Source organism: Rhinolophus ferrumequinum, chromosome 5 (assembly GCF_004115265.2).
Source record: "Rhinolophus ferrumequinum isolate MPI-CBG mRhiFer1 chromosome 5, mRhiFer1_v1.p, whole genome shotgun sequence".
NCBI lineage: Eukaryota > Metazoa > Chordata > Mammalia > Chiroptera > Rhinolophidae > Rhinolophus > Rhinolophus ferrumequinum.
The window spans coordinates 86873774-86892114 of record NC_046288.1 but is presented as its reverse complement, the minus strand read 5'-3'; the positions used below and the strand labels follow the sequence as shown (position 1 = coordinate 86892114).

At 39.6% G+C, this 18341-nt stretch overlaps 2 protein-coding genes across 3 annotated transcripts in view; both read right to left on the bottom strand.

The window, feature by feature from the left end:
* The window catches only part of POLN (DNA polymerase nu), a 126925-nt gene extending 112825 nt beyond the window's left edge, over positions 1-14100 (bottom strand). The window contains exons 1-2 of the mRNA XM_033105641.1: positions 14069-14100; positions 13501-13560 (exon numbers count right to left, since the gene is read on the bottom strand). The gene's annotated coding sequence lies outside the window, so the exon portion shown is untranslated. The remainder of the gene's footprint in view (positions 1-13500; positions 13561-14068) is intronic.
* On the bottom strand, positions 1795-14237 carry HAUS3 (HAUS augmin like complex subunit 3). Of its 2 annotated transcripts, none has more exons than XM_033105639.1 (6): positions 14128-14237; positions 13501-13560; positions 11910-12958; positions 10511-10950; positions 8709-8937; positions 1795-2126 (listed from the first exon to the last, which is right to left on the bottom strand). In XM_033105639.1, exons 3-6 carry the CDS (start codon positions 12816-12818, stop codon positions 1893-1895), a joined length of 1812 nt encoding a protein of 603 aa, XP_032961530.1. In that variant the 5' UTR covers positions 12819-12958; positions 13501-13560; positions 14128-14237; the 3' UTR covers positions 1795-1892. The 2 variants fall into 2 exon arrangements, with proteins under 2 accessions (XP_032961530.1, XP_032961529.1); XM_033105638.1 differs by having other exon boundaries at positions 14069-14150.
* Positions 14238-18341: the final 4104 nt, after the last annotated feature.

The following is an 18341-nucleotide window of genomic DNA, read 5'->3' as shown; positions in this document are numbered from 1 at the left end:
AAGGTCTGGAAGGGACAGTGAAAATCATCAAGTAGCTGGTCAGACATCTAACATATCTGACACTAAACAGAATTTGCTAGTCCATGAGCAAGGAAACCAGGTCACATATTTTTTTCCACATTACTGGAGAAAAGAAAAATTTTAAGTAAATTCTCTAATTTTAAGTAAATTCTCTACGCCAATGTAGAATAGAAAAAAAAAAAAAAAAGGAAAAAGTACCCATAAGGAGCTAAGAGCAAAATCTGACCAAATTTTTGCCACAAAGTTTTCAAGCATTTTAAGATCTACTTAATACATTTTTAAATAATGTACAACAATTGGCAAAACATTTTTGTTCAATGGATTAAAAAAATTATCAGGGGTCATGTTACCTAAACATACCCATTTTCTGATGGTGATAGCTGAAAAATTCCATAAAGACCACCTATAACGTAGTTTTTAGATATTAAGAGCAAGTAATCTAGTTCTAAAGCAAAAATATTCCTGTAAGTAATATATCTTATCTCTATAAAGCTTATATGGTAAGTAACACAGGCCATGTATAAACCAGGCACTAAAGACACATTTGATGTAATAACTAATAAACTACAACAAATTATTTTATATCAACCCTTAAAATAATTTCTAATTGTCCAAATACTACACTTGCATCTCAACTAATAGCCCAACATTTAAGTGTTCTCACTCCAAAGCAGCTGATGAAAATAGCATTATACATCTTTTGAGCAGCCATGTCTATGGAATTCTGAAACTTCATTTGGAAGTCATTCATGTGGAGGTCCCATTGGAGTCACACACTGCTGAGATCTGTCTTGCAGAAATTTTGAGTCTCCAGAACCCAGCCTGTTAAAATAAACAATGGGCCACGGAGAATTGACATTCATTGTGGTCTAAGTAGGAACATTAAGAATCTCAAAGTCGATAGCAAAAAATTAGGAGGGAATATGGGCAGAATTTGACTTTACAGTCAACTATGAAGGGACTTGGCTATTCCATATATTAAGGTCTGTAGCTTTAACAAGGCTGATTCAAAGTTCTATAATTTTTTTTAAATAGCAGAAAATTTATATTTCTAAAAAAATTAGTAGATATAACTATTTAAAAATATTTGCATTATATAATACAGTAGTGACCGCCTTATTCACAGGGGACATGTTCCAAGACCCCCAGTGGACACCTGAAGCCACAGACAGTACCGAACCATATATACACTATTTTTTCCTGTACATACTACATACATACATACATACATACACACATTCTCACTTACAAGAAGCACTTTATAGCTTCTCTTTGGCATATCCAAACTGCCCGCATCACTATTCTTGCACTTTGGGACCATTAACTACAGGAAGGGTAAGTTGGACACAAATACTGCAACAGTGGATCTAATAACCAAGACAGCTACTTAGTGACTAACAGGCAGGTCTTATACAGCGTGGTGGCACTGGACAAAGGGAGGATCAAAGTCCCGAACAGGATGGAGCAGGTATGTGTGAGATTTCATCATGCTACTCAGAATGGCACACCATTTAAAACTTATGAATTGTTTATTTCTGGAATTTTCCATTTAATACTTTCAGACTGCGGTGGACTACGGGTAACCTGGAACTGCAGATAAGGGCAGGACTACTGTAATGCTTTTTCCCTATAAGCAAAACGTTACCAGACTAAGGGCCACCAAGTAAATGTTCAAGTCACGTAAAGCACTGGCCCTATAAACAAACATGTTACATAAGAAAAAACCAAACTGATAGAACACTTGAATTCATTAAATGTTACATTGACCTCAAATTTAAAATCCTAGTAGTGGTTATGTGCTATATTCTCCTCCTAATACATAAAACATTAAGACAGAGCATATGTAGTAAAAATTCAGTTTTTAGTAATTTTCAATGTTTGAGACCAACGGCCTTAATCTTTGATTGCTTTTCTAAATTCTCCACAATCTCTTTCAGATAACCTTCATCTTTTAAAAAATATACATATAATTCTCTTTCCATTTGATGCAATTTGTTAGATGCCAAATTTTTTCTTTTTGTTTTCACATCAGCAAGAATGTCAGTAAGAAGATGATTTAGTTTATTCAGCCGAGATTCTACTTGATGAAACTGCTCCGTTAACTCCTAAAAAGAAAATAAAAATGCTTTTAATTCAAGAACTCTTTTTACAATACCAATTATAAATTTAAAATGTAATTTAGAAGGAAAGAATATAAATGATATAATCATCATTCCCACAATTTTAACAGTAAGTGAAACTTAATGAAAATCCATAGGTTTAATATAAATTCTATGTAAGATCAATTGCACAACTTCTGATAGGCAATTTTAAGTGATTCAAAACACACTCTTACTCCCTGAAGAAGACTGGATGTGTAAAAACTGTTCTGCATATTCGTACATTCAAAAATAGTCCTGAATGCCTGCCACATGCCAAGCACTGTTTTAGAGACTACAGATTATAAGAATAAACACCATCTCTTTCATGGAGCTTACATTGTGCTCAACTAATCAAACCTTATTTCAGCCTAATCTCTGTTTATTCTAAACATAGGAGGTACAGAGAAAGCCTTGAAATAAAGCAATTACCAGTAAAAAAGAATTACCTCATCGAAAAGCTCCATTTTTTTTTTCACATTGTTATAGAAGATTAAATTACATGTGACATTCAACAATCCTGACTTATCATGTCATTGTCCTGCTCAAGAACTTAGACATGCCGGACATCACATTTAATCGACCGAAACTCACTTCCTAACATTAAAAGCAATTTTTTAACAAGTTTCCATGGCTTTCTAATTAAGTATTCTACTCCTATACAGTTTCAGCCAGTACTACCAAAGAGCTTCTAAGAAAATCTGTAGTTCAAACTACCTCAGAACGTTACAGAGCTTCTCAGCATGGGCCACAGCATGGTAATCACGTGGGTGCCAGTTATGAATACCGATTCCTGTACATTACTCTGCTCAGTTACTCGAACTCTGCGACAGGGCCAGAAAGCCACATTTCAACAGGCTCCCAGGTGATTCTAATGTGCAAGTTCAAGAATGACAGCTAACACCTGTCATAAAAGCCAGAGCGCAGTACTAAAACTACATTTAAAAAAATATCAAGTATATTTACAATAAGTGGTCTCCCTTTGAGGAAAAACTTGGTAAACTTGAATACGAGAAACAACTTCACCTTTAATTTCAATACTAAAAACCTTTGTAACAATTGCTAAAATAATACTGCTACAGATACTGAAAAATATTCAACTTCATTAATAATAAAAATGTTAAGTTAAATTTGGATGGCATTTTGTACCTCACTAGGCTAAGGAAAACATTAAATAATGACATCTAATAAGATTATAGTGAAATCACCATATTTTAGTGATTCTAGGCTACAATCACATTTTAAAATATCCAAAACAGGCATTTTATAATCAAGAGTATCACGTCATTGTTATTAACCAAACACACATAGAGAATGCTGTATTACCGACATTAAAAAAAGTTTACAGTGGTAAGAACACTTAACATGAGCTGTCCCCTTCATGGATTTTTAGGAGTGCAGCACAGAACTGCGAAGTACAGCACAACGCTGTACAGCGGATCTCTAGAACGTTTTCGTCTTGCACAACTGAAACTTTACACCTGCTTGATTAACAGCACCCCCTCATGTCCCCTTCCCAGTCCCTGGTAACCACCTGTGCTGTTCTCTGCCTCTATGATGAGACTATTTTAGGGATCTCGTATAAGCAGAATCGCTTGTCCTTGTGACCGGCTTCTTCTACTTAGAATCACTTCCTCAAGGTTCATCCATGTTGTCACACACTGCAGAATTTCTTTTTAAGGCTGACTAATATTCCACTGTATGTATATACATTTTCTCTATCCACCCCTCTACCGAGGAACATTTAGGTTGTTCCCACATCTTGGCTATTATGAGTAGTGCTGCAAAAAATGTGGGAATGCTAGTATTTCTTTGAGATCCTAATTCCAATTCTTTTGTTTAAATATCCAGAAGTGGGATTGTTGGATCATATGGTAGTTCTATTGTTTTTTAATTTTTGAGGAACCTCCAAACTGTTTCCCACAGCAGCTGCAACAAACATTTTGCACTCCTACTAAGAGTGTACAAGGGTTTCAGTTTCTCCACATCCTCACAAACACTTAATGTCTTTTTCTTTTTTAAACAGCCATCCTAACAGGCGTGAGGTGACATGTCATTGTGGCTTTAATGTATTTCCCTGAAGATCAGAGATGCTGAGCATCTATTCATGTACCTGTTGCCCATTTGTATGTCTTCTTTGGAGAAATATCTGTTCAAGTCCTTAGCCCACTTTTTAATCAGGTTATTAGTATTTTTTGCTATCATCAATATCCTCGATGTAGAGTGTGGAAAAATACAAACCACTCTGAGTCAAAAAATAACACAGAAGAATTGAAACTGAATGTGAAGCTTTAGAAATACCCTATTTTAACTGGCTTATTTTTTCTTTTATATTCAAGAGTGATATGACAAAAATCTAGGTCTATACGCACCTAAGAGGGATCTTTTAATAAGTATGAAATAAAAATTCTAAGTAAGAAAATATTGTCAGTTTAACTAAAAAAGTTTTTCCTGAAATGAAGTAATTCATGAAATGACAGTGTACCATATGATCATTTCAATACTGCTGGTGGCGTTGTAAACAGGTACAACTCCTTCAAAAAGCAGTATCGCAAAAAAAAAAAAAAAAAAAAAGTGTAGACTCAAGAAACCCAATAGTCCTACTTCCAAGAATTTACCCAAAGGAAAGTGTCCAACAACAAGAAGCTATATACACAAGATGTACATGTCTTTCAAGAGCAATCAAAAGAAAATGAAGATTATCCAAGAATCCAACAATGGTGGATTGGCTACAGAACTTGACATGGTAATTACATCAACGGAGTACTGTAACATTAAAAACTAAGAAAATTATTTAGAGTGAAATGTTTATTTCATAATGGTATATAAAAAGGAAAAAAAAGATATAAGTAAAGGTAAAAGCATATGCTTTGCAAATACTAACCAAAAGAAGGATGACATAGAAATATTAACATCAGATAAAAGAATATTAAGACAGAAAGCATAATAGGAATAGAGAGGGTCACTTTGTAATACTAAATGGTTCAATTCACTGCAATTAAATTTACCAGGATAATAACTCACTGCAATTTTAAACTTGGATATAACTTATAAAATAAATTCAAGTATAAAGAAAAAAACTGGCACACAGTAGGCACTCAATAAACATTTACTGATTTAAATCAAAACAAAAACTGATAGAACTAGAAGGAGAAAATTTCAAATCCACAATCATATAAGACTTTTATACAACTATTTATTGGAACAAGACAAAATCAATAATAGGAGACTTTTTTAACACAAAACTAATCACGGATATCACTTCATACCCATTAGTATGGCTATTACATATTTTTTTAAAACGGAAAATAAAAGTGTATGCAAGGATAAGGAGAAACTGGAACCCTTGTGCATTGCTGGTGGGAATGTAAAATGGTGGCGCTGCTGTGGAAAAGTTAGGGAGTTCCTTGAAAAGTTAAACATAGAATTACCGGGGCGGCCAGATGGCTCAGCTGGTTAGAGCACAAGCTCTGAACAACAGGATTGCCAGTTCGATTCCCACATGGGCCAGTGAGCTGCGACCTCCACAACTAGATTGAAGACAACGAGCTGCCGCTGAGCTTCCAGAGGGGCGGCTGGATGGCTCAGTTGGTTAGAGCGCAGGCTCTCAACAACAAGGTTGCGGGTTCAATTCCCACATGGGATGTGGGTTGCGCCCCCTGCAGCTAAAGATTGAAAACGGCGACTGGACTTGGAGCTGAGCTGCGCCCTCCACAACTTGGATTGAAGAACAACAACTTGGAGATGATGGGACCAGGAGAAACACACTGTTCCCCAATGTTCCCCAATAAAATTAAAAAAAAACACACAACACATAGAATTACCATATGATCCAGCAATTCTACTCCTATACACATACTGAAAAGAAATGAAAACAGGGACTCAGATACTTGTACACCAATGTTCGTAACAGCATTATTCACAACAGCCCAAAGATGGAAACAGCCCAAGTATCCTTCAACAGATGACCAGATGAACAAAATGTGGCATATACATACAATGCAATTATTACTCAGCCATAAAAAGGAATAAAATTCTGACACATGCTACAATGTGGATGAAACTTACGAACATTATGCTAAGTGAGATAAGCCAAACAAAAGAACAAATGTTGTATGATTCCACCTCTATGAATGAAGTACTAAGAGTAATTGAATCCAGAGACTGAAAGTGGAATAGAGGGACTGAAGATGAAAAAGTTCTGGAAATGTACAGTGGTCATAGTTGTATGACACTGAGAATGTACTTAACACCACAAAATTGTACACTTAAAAATGGTTAAAACCGAAAATTCTTACATTTTGTATGTTTTATCACAAAAATTTTTTTGCTTACTGGAATAAAAATTATTTTAAAAAAAAATCACAAGCTTTCCTGTATCAAGGAAAAGTAGGCTAGTTATTCAGATCAATCTTCCCATAGGAAAGAAATGTAAAAGGCTAAATGAGATATTAAAAAAAAAAATCAAACAAAACAAAAGCTTCCTAAAAACAACAAAGAGATAACAAGACATCAAAAGGAACTACAAGTCCATAAAACAACCCAGATTGGTAAGGGAGCCCAGCAGCAGCTTTACTCTAGGGCAACTGCCAATCCTAGAAAATTAGAACCTATGATTCTTGACTCACAAGATGAATGGGAGAAAAAGAAAAGTCCAAGGTCTACGGAAAGTGTGGACTTAAACAGGAGACCCTGTTCACAATAAGCTAACAACTCAAAGGACACCAACGATCTTTTTTTATAACTTTTATTCATTTAAGTGTGTTTTTCCAGGACCCATCAGCTCCAATTCAAGTAGCTGTTTCAATCTAGTTGTGGAGGGCGCAGCTCACAGTGGCCCATGTGGGGACTGAACCGGCAACCCAGTTGTTAAGAGCACCGCGCTCTAACCAACTGAGCTATCCGGCCGCCCCAACTCCAACAATCTTAAGATCAGGATGGCCCAGAAGTGCAAGAGCCCTTGGCTAGAATTAGAGCCCAGACAGGAATCACCTAGGTCCTCTTAAAGACTCGTAGACTTTGAACCCAGTTTAAGGTTCAGAAGTGGCAGTGCCCATACTATCTAACAAAACAGACATGAAGGCAAAAGCACTGCAGGATCATTTATTTCATAATGTTAGGAGGTTCCCTTCACCAGAAAGACAAGTGTCTGTATGCCTCAATAAATGGTGATGGGACAATTTGGTTATTCATAGGGGAAAAAATAAATAAATAAAATTAGAATTCTACGTCATACATACGTCATACATAAAAATAAAATCCTAGTGGATCAAAAACCTAAAATTGAACATACCTTAAGTAAAAGATATCATGATGTTAAGGGCAAACCTTAACAAGACATACAAAACAAGATATAAAAAGGACAAACCATAAAGAATGATAAATGACATCAAAATTAAAATACTAAAAAAAGCCAAAACCAAAAAACTATAAAAAGACAAGCCACAAATAGGGAGTAAATATATTTAACACACATAACTAATAAAGGATTGGCATTTAACATATATAAATAACTCCTACAAATGATTTTTTTTAAATAATCTAAAACAGGCCAAGGAGACAGAAGTAATTTTCAGAAAAAGATGAATGGCAGGTAACCAACAGAAAGGAACCAATGGGATGCTATTTTGTACGCACTGACTGAGAAATGTATAAATCAGACAATGCTGTGATGAAAAGGATGTGGATAAATAACATTTTAGGATACTGCTGGTACAATATGGTACAACTGCTTTGGAAAACAATTTGATGTACCCTGTAGAAGTGACCCTGTGACCCAGCATTCCACTCCTGAGTGACAGTGTGTGTACACGCACATGCACGTGCAACTGGGAGACACGTAACAAGATTGTCCACAGCAGTATGATCTATAGTAGCAAAAACTGGAAATAACCTAAATGTCTATCAACAGAACAGATAATTAAATTATGGGATTTCATACAATGGAATACTAACTACATCAAAGAGAAAACCAAGAATGAACTAAAGTTTTGCATATATCAACAGGGATGAATCTCAAAATCATATTAAGAAACAAGCAAGTTACTGAAGAATACATACAATACCATCTATGTAAAGTTGAAAAACACATAAAACTAAACAATATACAGTCTAGAAATATATGTATATAATAGAACTACAAGTAAGAGCAAACGATAAAATTAAGCATAGTAGTTACTCCTTAAAGAAGAGAGGGGAACGCTATTAGGAGGACATGCTATCACTAAGCATATATAGAGTATTTTAAAGATATAAGGACAATTCTCTAAGATAGGTGAAAAAAACACAAGAGTGGTTTTATTATTATTTTTTAAATTCTTAGCATAAGCATTACATATTTTCATGTATCTAAAATATTTTATAAATCTAAAAAATTCTGTGTACACTATCAAAACTATCTGAAAAACTACAAGATATAAAAAAGTAAACTTTGTATTAGGGCAATGGGATTTGGGGTAGTATTTTCCTCAAATTTAACATTTTCTTTAGTATCTTTTACAATGAACATTATTTTTTAAAGCATTTTTAATTACTATGGCAAGCACCCACCTGATCACTAAGCAAAAGCTGGTTTCCTCCTTGATACAAAGCATCACAAAGCATGTCCACATCATTGTTCAGTTTGGACACAAAGAAAGAATGTTCTCCAGCAGATACTGCCAACTGATCTTGTACTAAAGAAACATCCTGTTTTAATTTCTCAGCCATTTCCTCCAGTTTTCCATGGGTTATAAACAATTCTTTTTTCTTATTCTCTCCTTCTAAAAGTTGATAAAGCCTAAAATGTGAAAATAAAAAATTAGAGAAAAAAATCCTTAAGTCAGTAGTTTTCAAAATTACAATCCACTATATTGGGGCGTCATTGGGATAGCTAACAACTTAAAAAATATTAATCTGTCTTCTGCTAAATCAAGTAACTGAAAACATTCCAATTAAAATACTATCTCACTAGAGAAATACATACTCTTATTGTATCTGAACCCCCAGTTTCCCATTCTCCCAAGTTTTAGATATAAAATTCTCTTTTACTTTAACTGACATTAACCTACTTCAAACAACGTACATTTCAGATACCTCGCAAGAAAACACTTCTTTTACAGATACAACTATGCTGTAGCAGAAACAGCAACGAACTTTAGAAGCCCTAGGTCTGAGTTCTGGCTATTATGTGAAACCTGGATCAAGTCAACCTCTGAGAGTTAATTTTCACATCTTAATATCTACCTATTTTAAAGGATTGTGGTGGATTTAAAAACCAAAATTGAAAATATAAAAAATTTAAAAAAAAATGGAGCTACATAAATAGTAATAGTAAACTTGTTTCTCCAGTTTTGTTCATATTTGGTTGACAAATTAAATTCTTGATAAGCCATGAGATCACTTTAATACTTAAAACATTAATGGCAGAAAAATCCTACCAGGCAAATGGAAAAATGAGAGGCAGCACCTTCTACACACATCTGACAAAAAAGGGTCTGCTCTTTTGCTTAGAATTAATGTGTGTGTGTTTTAATTATTAGGTTAGTGCAAAAGTAATTGCGGTTTTTGCAATTATTTTTAACCTTTTAAACTGCAGTTACTTTTGCACCTACCTAATATTTTAACAAGTTGCAACAGACTTCCTAAAACTAGTTCAAGCCCAAGGCTTTTTTTTTGTTCCTGTGAGATGTGACAACACAATTCTAGAGGGCGCCATTCACATAGGTCCTGATGTCAATGCCATCCTCTGAAACTGCAACGAGGCAGCCCTATCTATGCCCCTCATTTCATTAAGAAAACAAAATGATTAGACGATTTTCCTCTTGTCCTGGAGAAAAATCAGTAGGATCCAGGTTTTTTAGGCCTTTGACTACTCTAACCGTCCAATTTCAGAATCCTCATACCATCAATTGCTTAGACATCCCATCCAGAAAAGGTGAGAAGCAGCATTCATTCTCATCAACTAACCTGACTAGACACAGAATTGAAGTCGTCCCTCTCTACTGTCACCTTCTCCAAATGCAATCCTCTGCCCAGTAATACCTACTGTACACTAAGCTGTACTCAAACTTCCTGCTGTAGTTCAACTCCTGCCCCAAATCTCAAACAGGGCATCTAAATAAAGGTGCCTAAAGGTAGGACCTTGTATATATTCAATTCCTCCAACCCCTCCACCTCAGCTTTACAGTAACTACTTCCAGATTTAACATGAAAGGAAAAAGGAGCAAAAAAGGAAAAAGAGGCATAGAAAAGTGGGAGAATAGAAAGGCCAAAAGTGGAGTACAAAGAATTTTTTAAACTTCCACAATTTCAGTTCAAGCTCTCTCCAGTATTTTACAAAACAAACAAAAAAATATTAAGATGAAGCATACCTGTGAGCAGAATAATCCTTGCTATCAATGGCATTCCTTGGATTTATCTGATGAGATATTGATGGGTCTGCTAGCATTTCTAATCGCTGGTGGAGCTTCATATTACTTTGACTAAGTTCTTGAACCAAATTTTCAAGTTGACGGTGTATGTCCCAGTGCTTTCTCGATTCAATTTCATATGCTAACTGCAGAAGTTCAAATGATGCCTTTTGCTTTATCAACTGATTTAAAACTAACTCTTGTCTTGCTGTATAATAGTCTTGTTTAGCAATCTGCAGATCAAAATCTCCCTTTACAACTGGCATATTCAATAACTGGGCATTCTCTTTTACCACAGCAGGCAAGCTTCTGTCTTTTATACGAGTAATTTGTTCTTCAAGTTTCAGAATCTCACTGTTCAAGCTAGAAATTTTAGCATCCAAATTATCTTTGCCAAGAGCCTATAAAAAGAAAGCAATTACATTTCAAACTGTATATATAATGCTCAGTTTAAAAATTATTTGCACTTTCCATTTTAGGTTATCAGATAACATGCTCACTAATAAAAAATAATCTCGTGTTAGCAAAAGACAAAATCACAATTGAAAAAGGAAAAGTGTGGACTAAGTCAAGGGTAAAGCCAGTATAAATTGCTAAATTTTAATGCTATTACTACCACATGTATACATAGTAATTAATGGCTACCAAAATAGAGATCTTGTCATGCTTGTCATAACCAATAAAAATTATTAGCACTACTGATTGCAAATGTATGTTATTTAAATTTTTCTTAAAATTAAAATAATCTCAGTAGCTATTCTCCTAGTCTGTCAGCTGATTGTAACACCTCCACAGAATGACAGGACTTCATACATTATTCCAAAATTTGTCAGTGATACTAACCTGGTGTTGGTGTTCAGTTTCACAAAGTTGTATTTTTACTCATCTATATAGTGCTTACATTACCAAGAAAGCGAGTTTTCCAAGACAGCAGATGGGTATCTGCATGCAATACGCCTATACATTCTCAACAGAGAATCAGGGTTTCAATCCCCTGAACTAGACCTATGATGTCATTAGCACCATGCTCCGGTCAGGGCAAACAAGGCAGAATACCCAGGCACAGCAATAAGGTTATTTACCCACACATCGTAAAGGAAAGTTCAGTGTCGTCTGTATCTGAGCCAATACAAATGTCAAATTCAGAATGCACAAGTACTTTTGTTTAAAATTAGATAATGTGGTTGGGGTTATAATTCCTAATTCTGCCCTCCACTAATATGACCTGTTTGTATGAAACTGACTTATCACACTAAGCACTGAACAACTGATTTATTATATCCCCCTTTCTAAATATCAATGTTCTATCCCCCATTGCTAACAATTACAATACGAATCCAGCCGCATGTCTCATGCTTACCTTGCTAGTGAGGCTGTGAAGATTTTCCTCTGCCCATTTTATACTTGACTTCATGCTCAAATTACTTGCTTTCAAGTGAATTAATTGATGTTGAGCACAAATGTATGCTAGTTGCAGCCTAGCCATCTCTAGCCATCTCTCCTCAAGGATTTCTTGATTATCACAAATAGATGGTGCTTGTATATCTAAAAGTTGAAAATTTTCTTCATTTGAACTTTCAACTACTTCATGTACACCCTGGAAGAACTGATCTTTCGTATATAAAGTTAATGCTGCTGTGCTTTGCTCTTCTTGGCTTAGGTATTTTTCCAAAGAAAACTGAGATAAAAACACCCGTGGATTTGTCCCTTGACCCAAATTAGAACATCTCAAGAACATCATCAATTTTGCAACTCCATCTGTAAGAACCTTAAGTTCATTCTTGATCTTAGTATTCACAGCATTTAGAATTCCTTGACTCTGCTTCAGCTTTTTAGTGGCTTCTTCTTCTTTAGCATTTAACCTCAGAGATTTGTGGTTAGTTACCGAAGCCATCAACTGGCCTTTATTACGTCGCTGAATTTTAAGGTTCTTTAATTTCTGCAGAGTTTGAACCTCAGCCTCTAATTTCTCTAGCTCTTTATCATCCAGGGTAGGTGTCTTCAAATTAGAAGTTTTACAGGTTTTAAGAACTTCATCCAATGCTGCTCCTTCTAGAATAGGCTTGCCTGATTTTTGAAGAACGCTAAAAGCTTCCAATTCTTCTTCAGACAATACATTCTGTTCATTCACGTTTCCACAAAACCACTTCAAAAATGACTCATTTTCAACAGTCTCAAACAACCAGTCAAAATCTTCCCCATTAAGAATATCAGCTTTGGGGTAGTCAATTTTTTTTAATGTTTCCACAAAATCTTTTCCACAACTCATGGTTTAACTACCCAAATTTCTGTAAGTGATATGGGTTTATGGTGTTGGTATTTAGAAAATAAATCCAAATATAAACAAAACTAATTTTATGTTAAGTCCATAGAGAAGGGGAAAAATATTTTTAGAGTCTATGATTTCTCCTAGGGGGGAAAAGACAAGTATTAGACCACAAATAAGGTGACCATATTTTTAAAAGGACAATACAGATAAGTATCAAAAAATATACGGTACCATCTAACCCAGAGGTAGTTGTAGCTGAAAAGTTTGATGAAGATGAAACAAACAATAAGGGTATTACCGTGTTTTGCCGTGTATAATGCGCACCCACGTTTTTGGCGCAAACTTTCAGGGGAAAAAAACCTTTCTTTTAATTTTTTAGTACTACCATGTACAATGCGCATCCTTATTTTTATTTGGGCAAAATAATGCGCATTGTACACGGCAAAATACGGTACTTAGAACACTGCAACAATAATGAAAACCTAGTAAGGCGAAAGTCTTATTTTTTCCAAACATAAAAGTGGTTTAATATATGTTATATTTTATTGAGCATTAGCTCAGTTTTTAATTCAAAATAAACAAGTCCCAGCCATGATGTGGTTAAGCAGCCTCTCTTCCCTGCCCTTCTTAAGGAAATAAAAATAAACGTAAGTTTTTTGAGAAAAGTCAACTAAATATTTACCTCAATGAGTCAATTACCATCCGCCATTCGCACAAGAATCACTGTCCAGACAGGATCAACCTAGTGCAGAGAAAATCAGGTTTAAGGTTGAAGAACTGAGCAATCATTAAATAAAAACATTTCAGACATGTTACTTTTCAACAAAGGCCCCACTGAGTAACGCACGACGATTTAACTAATCGAACTAATCGTGACGGTGATTAAGTCGTACAGACAGATTAACGATAAACCTAACAGATTCGCACCAAAATCTCTGGTTGTTTTTTGTGTCATTCAGTCACGAAGCGTATGCTGTTAATAAGACACACGTCCACAAAAACCACCAAGTCGGCGTTAAAGACAAACTGCAGAAGCCCCGTCAGGTGATGGACTGACTCCGCAGAGCCCGGGTGCGTCGGCCCGCGTCCCCACCGCGCCTCAGGGACAAAGCTGGCCCCCGGCCCCCGGAACCCCCGCCCCTCACCCGAGGCCCCCTCGCTCTCCCACGCGCCCCAGGCCCTAGCCGGCCGGGCTCCCTGCCCTGCAGCAGCGACTCGCGCGCCTGAAAGGAGATCCCAGGGACACCCACAAGAAGGGGCAGCCGGGTGGTCGGCGCCGCTCCAGAACTGTAAGGCCGGTGCCATTCACCTCAGGAACCACCGCTCGCGCCGGCTCAGCAACCCAACGGCCCGCTCTGCGCCTCGCACTGCCTCACGGGAGCACCGTCACTGCGCGCGCGCAGAAGGCTCAGGCGGGGCCGCGGGGGTGGGGAGGAATGACCGTTTGCGCAGGCGCGGTATCGGAAGAGGCGGGGCTGACGAAGGCGGGCGTCTACTTGCAGGAAGCGAGCTGATTGGCTCTCTGCCGCGGGGGCGGGGCCGAGGCGCGCGTTAGGCGGGACTGGGCCTTGCGAGGGTCGCCTCGCAGGGTGGGGTCGGCCTCGGGCTGCCCGCAGGGCCTTGAATCCCTGCACCCATCTGATGTGTGGTCGGCTCCAGGAGCAATCGGAGCAGTGTTTGGTGGTCTTAGGCTTCGCTGTTATTACTCGCTTTACAATTTTTTACGATGAACGTTTATTTTGCAAAAGCAGTTTGAAGGTCAGGGTGACTTCCTCCACAATCCCATTTTCAAAATTAACTTTTAAAGACGTTTTAAAGTCAAGATGAAACATCATTTCCGAAGAGGATGCCGGAAGCAGGCCATGTGTAGTCAGCGAAGGAAAGATTGCTGAAATAAGATTGCGAAGTTCTGTGCACATCTGGTTCATTACAGTCCAATGGAATAAGACCTTTTGGGTTCTCATATGTATCGGACGGAATTAATTTGCATCTCTACCAGACAAAAGCCATTTTTATTTACCAATCTTCTACAAATCAATGCCTAAATATGCAAGGTTTGGATCCTGGTCCTTCCTACATAGTCAGTGCTCCTGCCATCCCCGCATTAAATGACTAAGATAATTTGTTAGACAACGTCCTAGTCTCCGATGACATTGAAAGGGCAGAAGTCTTTATGGATAATTTTTAAAATTATTTTTAGGAGAGGAAAAAAAATGTCCTAAGGCAGACATCACGAATTAATCGTCAGTTGAAATACTTCCTATTAATTTGTTTTACTTTTTTAACTTTACTTTTTTACTCGCCTCTTCTAAAAGACAATAAAACTTAAAATGATCTGAAAAATAAACATAACAGGGGAAAAAGTTTACGGGGCGGTGCCCGGCCTGAAATGGGGCAGGAAGTGGGTCCTGCTGGTGAACTGAGAGGCTAGGTCAGAGCCCCTGGACCAGGAGAAGCCCCTCAGCCAACCATGGGGGCAGGGACTGGGGGGGGGCACAGTTGTGCAGCAGGAGACAGGAGCTGAGCTGGCTTGTAGGGAGGAAGCTGAAGTGGCTTGTAGGAGGTAGTGCAGACAGTGCCTTCAAGAAATTTTGCTGAGGAGGCAAAGATTGAGGGAGAGAGAGCAAGAGAAGGAGCAGAATGACATTACATGGGGGGTGGGAGTGCAGAGCTGGGGGAAGGGTTTGGGTTTTGTTTTGTTTTAAGATGGGAGGAACTTGAGGATATTTATGGACTGTGAGGAGGAACTTAGAGGACCAGAAGATGTGAGAAAGAAAAGGGGCTACTTTATAGAAAGATCCCCGATGACAGGAGAGTGAGACCCCCAAGCACCCAATGTGGTTCTGGAAGTCCACTTTTCCTAGTGACTCCTGGGTCATATCCTGGGCCCACAAATTTTCCATATGATTTTGAATGACTGACTTTGAAAGATGTTTGTGGGGTCAAAAACAACAACAACAAAAACACATAAAAATATAAAGTAAAAATCACAATGGTATTGTCTCCCAGAGTACAAATTACAAACACAATAGGTTCAACTATACAGACTTGGAAACTTTTCTTTGAAAAGTTGACTTACTAGGGCATTTCTGCTCTTGAGATTGCATTTGGAATTTAAGAAAGCAAATATGTTAGACTTACTTCCAGGACAAGCTCTTTCCTCCGATCAAAGTCATATAGGGTTTTAATGGGGTACTTGCACAGTCAAAAGAGAAAGGGAACTGGGGGATGAACCTCCCCCAGAAAGCCCAGGAGAATGGAGTGGAAGAAATAGACCTAAACACAGAGCTGGAAGCATCACGTGGTTTTGTTTTCTTTTCCTCTTTTTCTCCTCCCTGCAGGAATCTTTTTCTCCCACTGATATTAAAATGTACTTTAGGTTTTGGACGATGTCTTTTTACATGTGTTTAAACTGTAGTCTGATGTTAAAGATCATTTGTTTGTAGCTGTACTTTCAGTGATGGTGGCCGGGCTCCATTCTTCAAGCAGTGGGGACTGGGGGCCGCGTCCAAGCAGAGGAGTGACGAGAGAGTTATGTTAGCAGCTTGATTCTGCAGGGACAAAAGTGACAAAAGGTGGCAAGACACAGATGAAGGGAGGCTCCAATGTGCTGGGGAGAGGAGGACCGAGCTGGCTCAGGGTATCTAGGGCAGAGAGCCTCCCTGAGGGCAGAAGCCTGGGGCCTGCTGGCCAGAGAAGCGTGGATGACTCCAGGTTTCCAACTGAGCAAGAAAGTGGCACTCCTTCTTTTCATCCTTCCTATTCTGGAGAAAGCAGAAGATAAGGCTTGTACTGCGGGGTTGGAGGAGAGTGGGTGAAGAATGAGTCTGTCTTCCATCATGTTGACCCTCAGGTGGCAAAGGTGAAAACTCAGTCCTCAAACTCCGGAGCTCACCAAAATGGCCCTGCGGGTTGGGGGTGTGGAAAGTGGCAGCAGAGGGGCTTGGGTGGGAGGGATGTGGTCTCAAAAAGAGCCTTTGGACAGGCTGAGAAGAAGACCGGGAGGCACGAGGAGTTGAGAGCCACTTAGAGCTAAACAGGCAAGTGGCATAATCCCATTCGCGTCCTGGAAAGATCCCTGTGGGGCCAGGGTGTCCTGGGGGCCTGGCCTGGCTTGGGACTGGGAATGGAGGAAAGGAAACACTGCTGCTGATTAGCCCAGATGAGAGCAGCCCCCAATTTAGCTGGCCATAATCCCAACAAAAATGTGACAGGAAGGGACACCGGAGACTCAGGGCCCGCTTCCCAGAGGGGGCTGCAAGCTGAGCCGAGCGCTGAGGATGGGGTGGTGGGTGCTAAGGGCAGCAAAGGCAGGAGTGTGTTGAGTTGAAGGTATAGCAATGGATGAACAAACCAAGGCACCCGGAGCAGATGGGGGCAACAAGACTACCCGAGCTTATTCTTGCTGCCAAGAAGGCAGAGGCAGGTGTCCCATTTTGGAGCGTGCTTGCTATAACCCAGGGCTAGAAGGTGGGGATGGAATGTAGGGAGAGGGGCTTCCCAGAGGACCAGGGTAGGACCTTTCGGTGGGTGACCTGGGGGAGGTGGGTACCTTCCCTGAGCTTCAGTTTCCTGCCTGTGACATGGGCCAGTGTGAGTGTGTCAGGTGCTAACTACATCAGGGCTTAGCACAGCTCCTGGAGCCCTCAGTCCTCAGTAAATAGTGGTGATTTTAAGTCAGTAACATTTGGAATTCAAATGGCCCCCCCTTTACATTCCCAGTAGGAAGTTCCTTGTGTTCTAGGGGTCCCCCCAGGGGGAGTCACACAGGCTCCAGAGGCCAGAGTACTGCTGCCTGCTGCTCCCTGAGGAAGGAGGAACTCAGATCCTCTCCCACAGACACCCTCAATCCTCCTGCAGGTCCCTGCAAGCCATCTCCAGTGTGCTGTGGCCCCACGTCCAGCATGGCAGCCCTGGGCTCCCAGGACAGCCCATCACTCCAGGTGGGCATTTCCTTCCTGTTAACTGCTGGAGCTGCGCTGGCTGTTCCACACCCCTCCCCACACCACAGGTCCTGATGGCGGGAGGCAGAGGCCATGCCTAGGACATTCTGGGGAGGGGACAGGTCCAGGGAGGGTTTCTCAGAGAATCAGCAGCCACTGTATGGGACGGCACATAGAAGCAGGCCAAGGGCACCCACCAAGGGCACGTGGCCGGCATGGAGTGCCCTAAGGGCCAAGCTGTCTTCCTGAGGCAGTGCCCAGCCGCAGGGCCAGAGGCAGTCTGATTGCCAGCAGAAGAGCTCCTGGTTGGCAAACAGGCATGTGTGTGGGAGGGGCCATGGGGGTTCCACCTTTATTCAGCTCCAGGGGTGACTGTCTAGGAGACACCAGTGACCGAAGGGTCTCAGTGGTGGCCAGCCAGCAGGTACAGGAGGACCACAACCATCGACCGGGTGTCCCAGAAAGCAAAGGCATGGGCGGGGCAGTGAGGCTCCCAAGGCGGCCAGTTGGCTCAGGCCCCCTACAGAGGCCGAGGGGAGGAGTCAAACACAGTGATGGAAAGAACTGGAAGCCAGAGGGG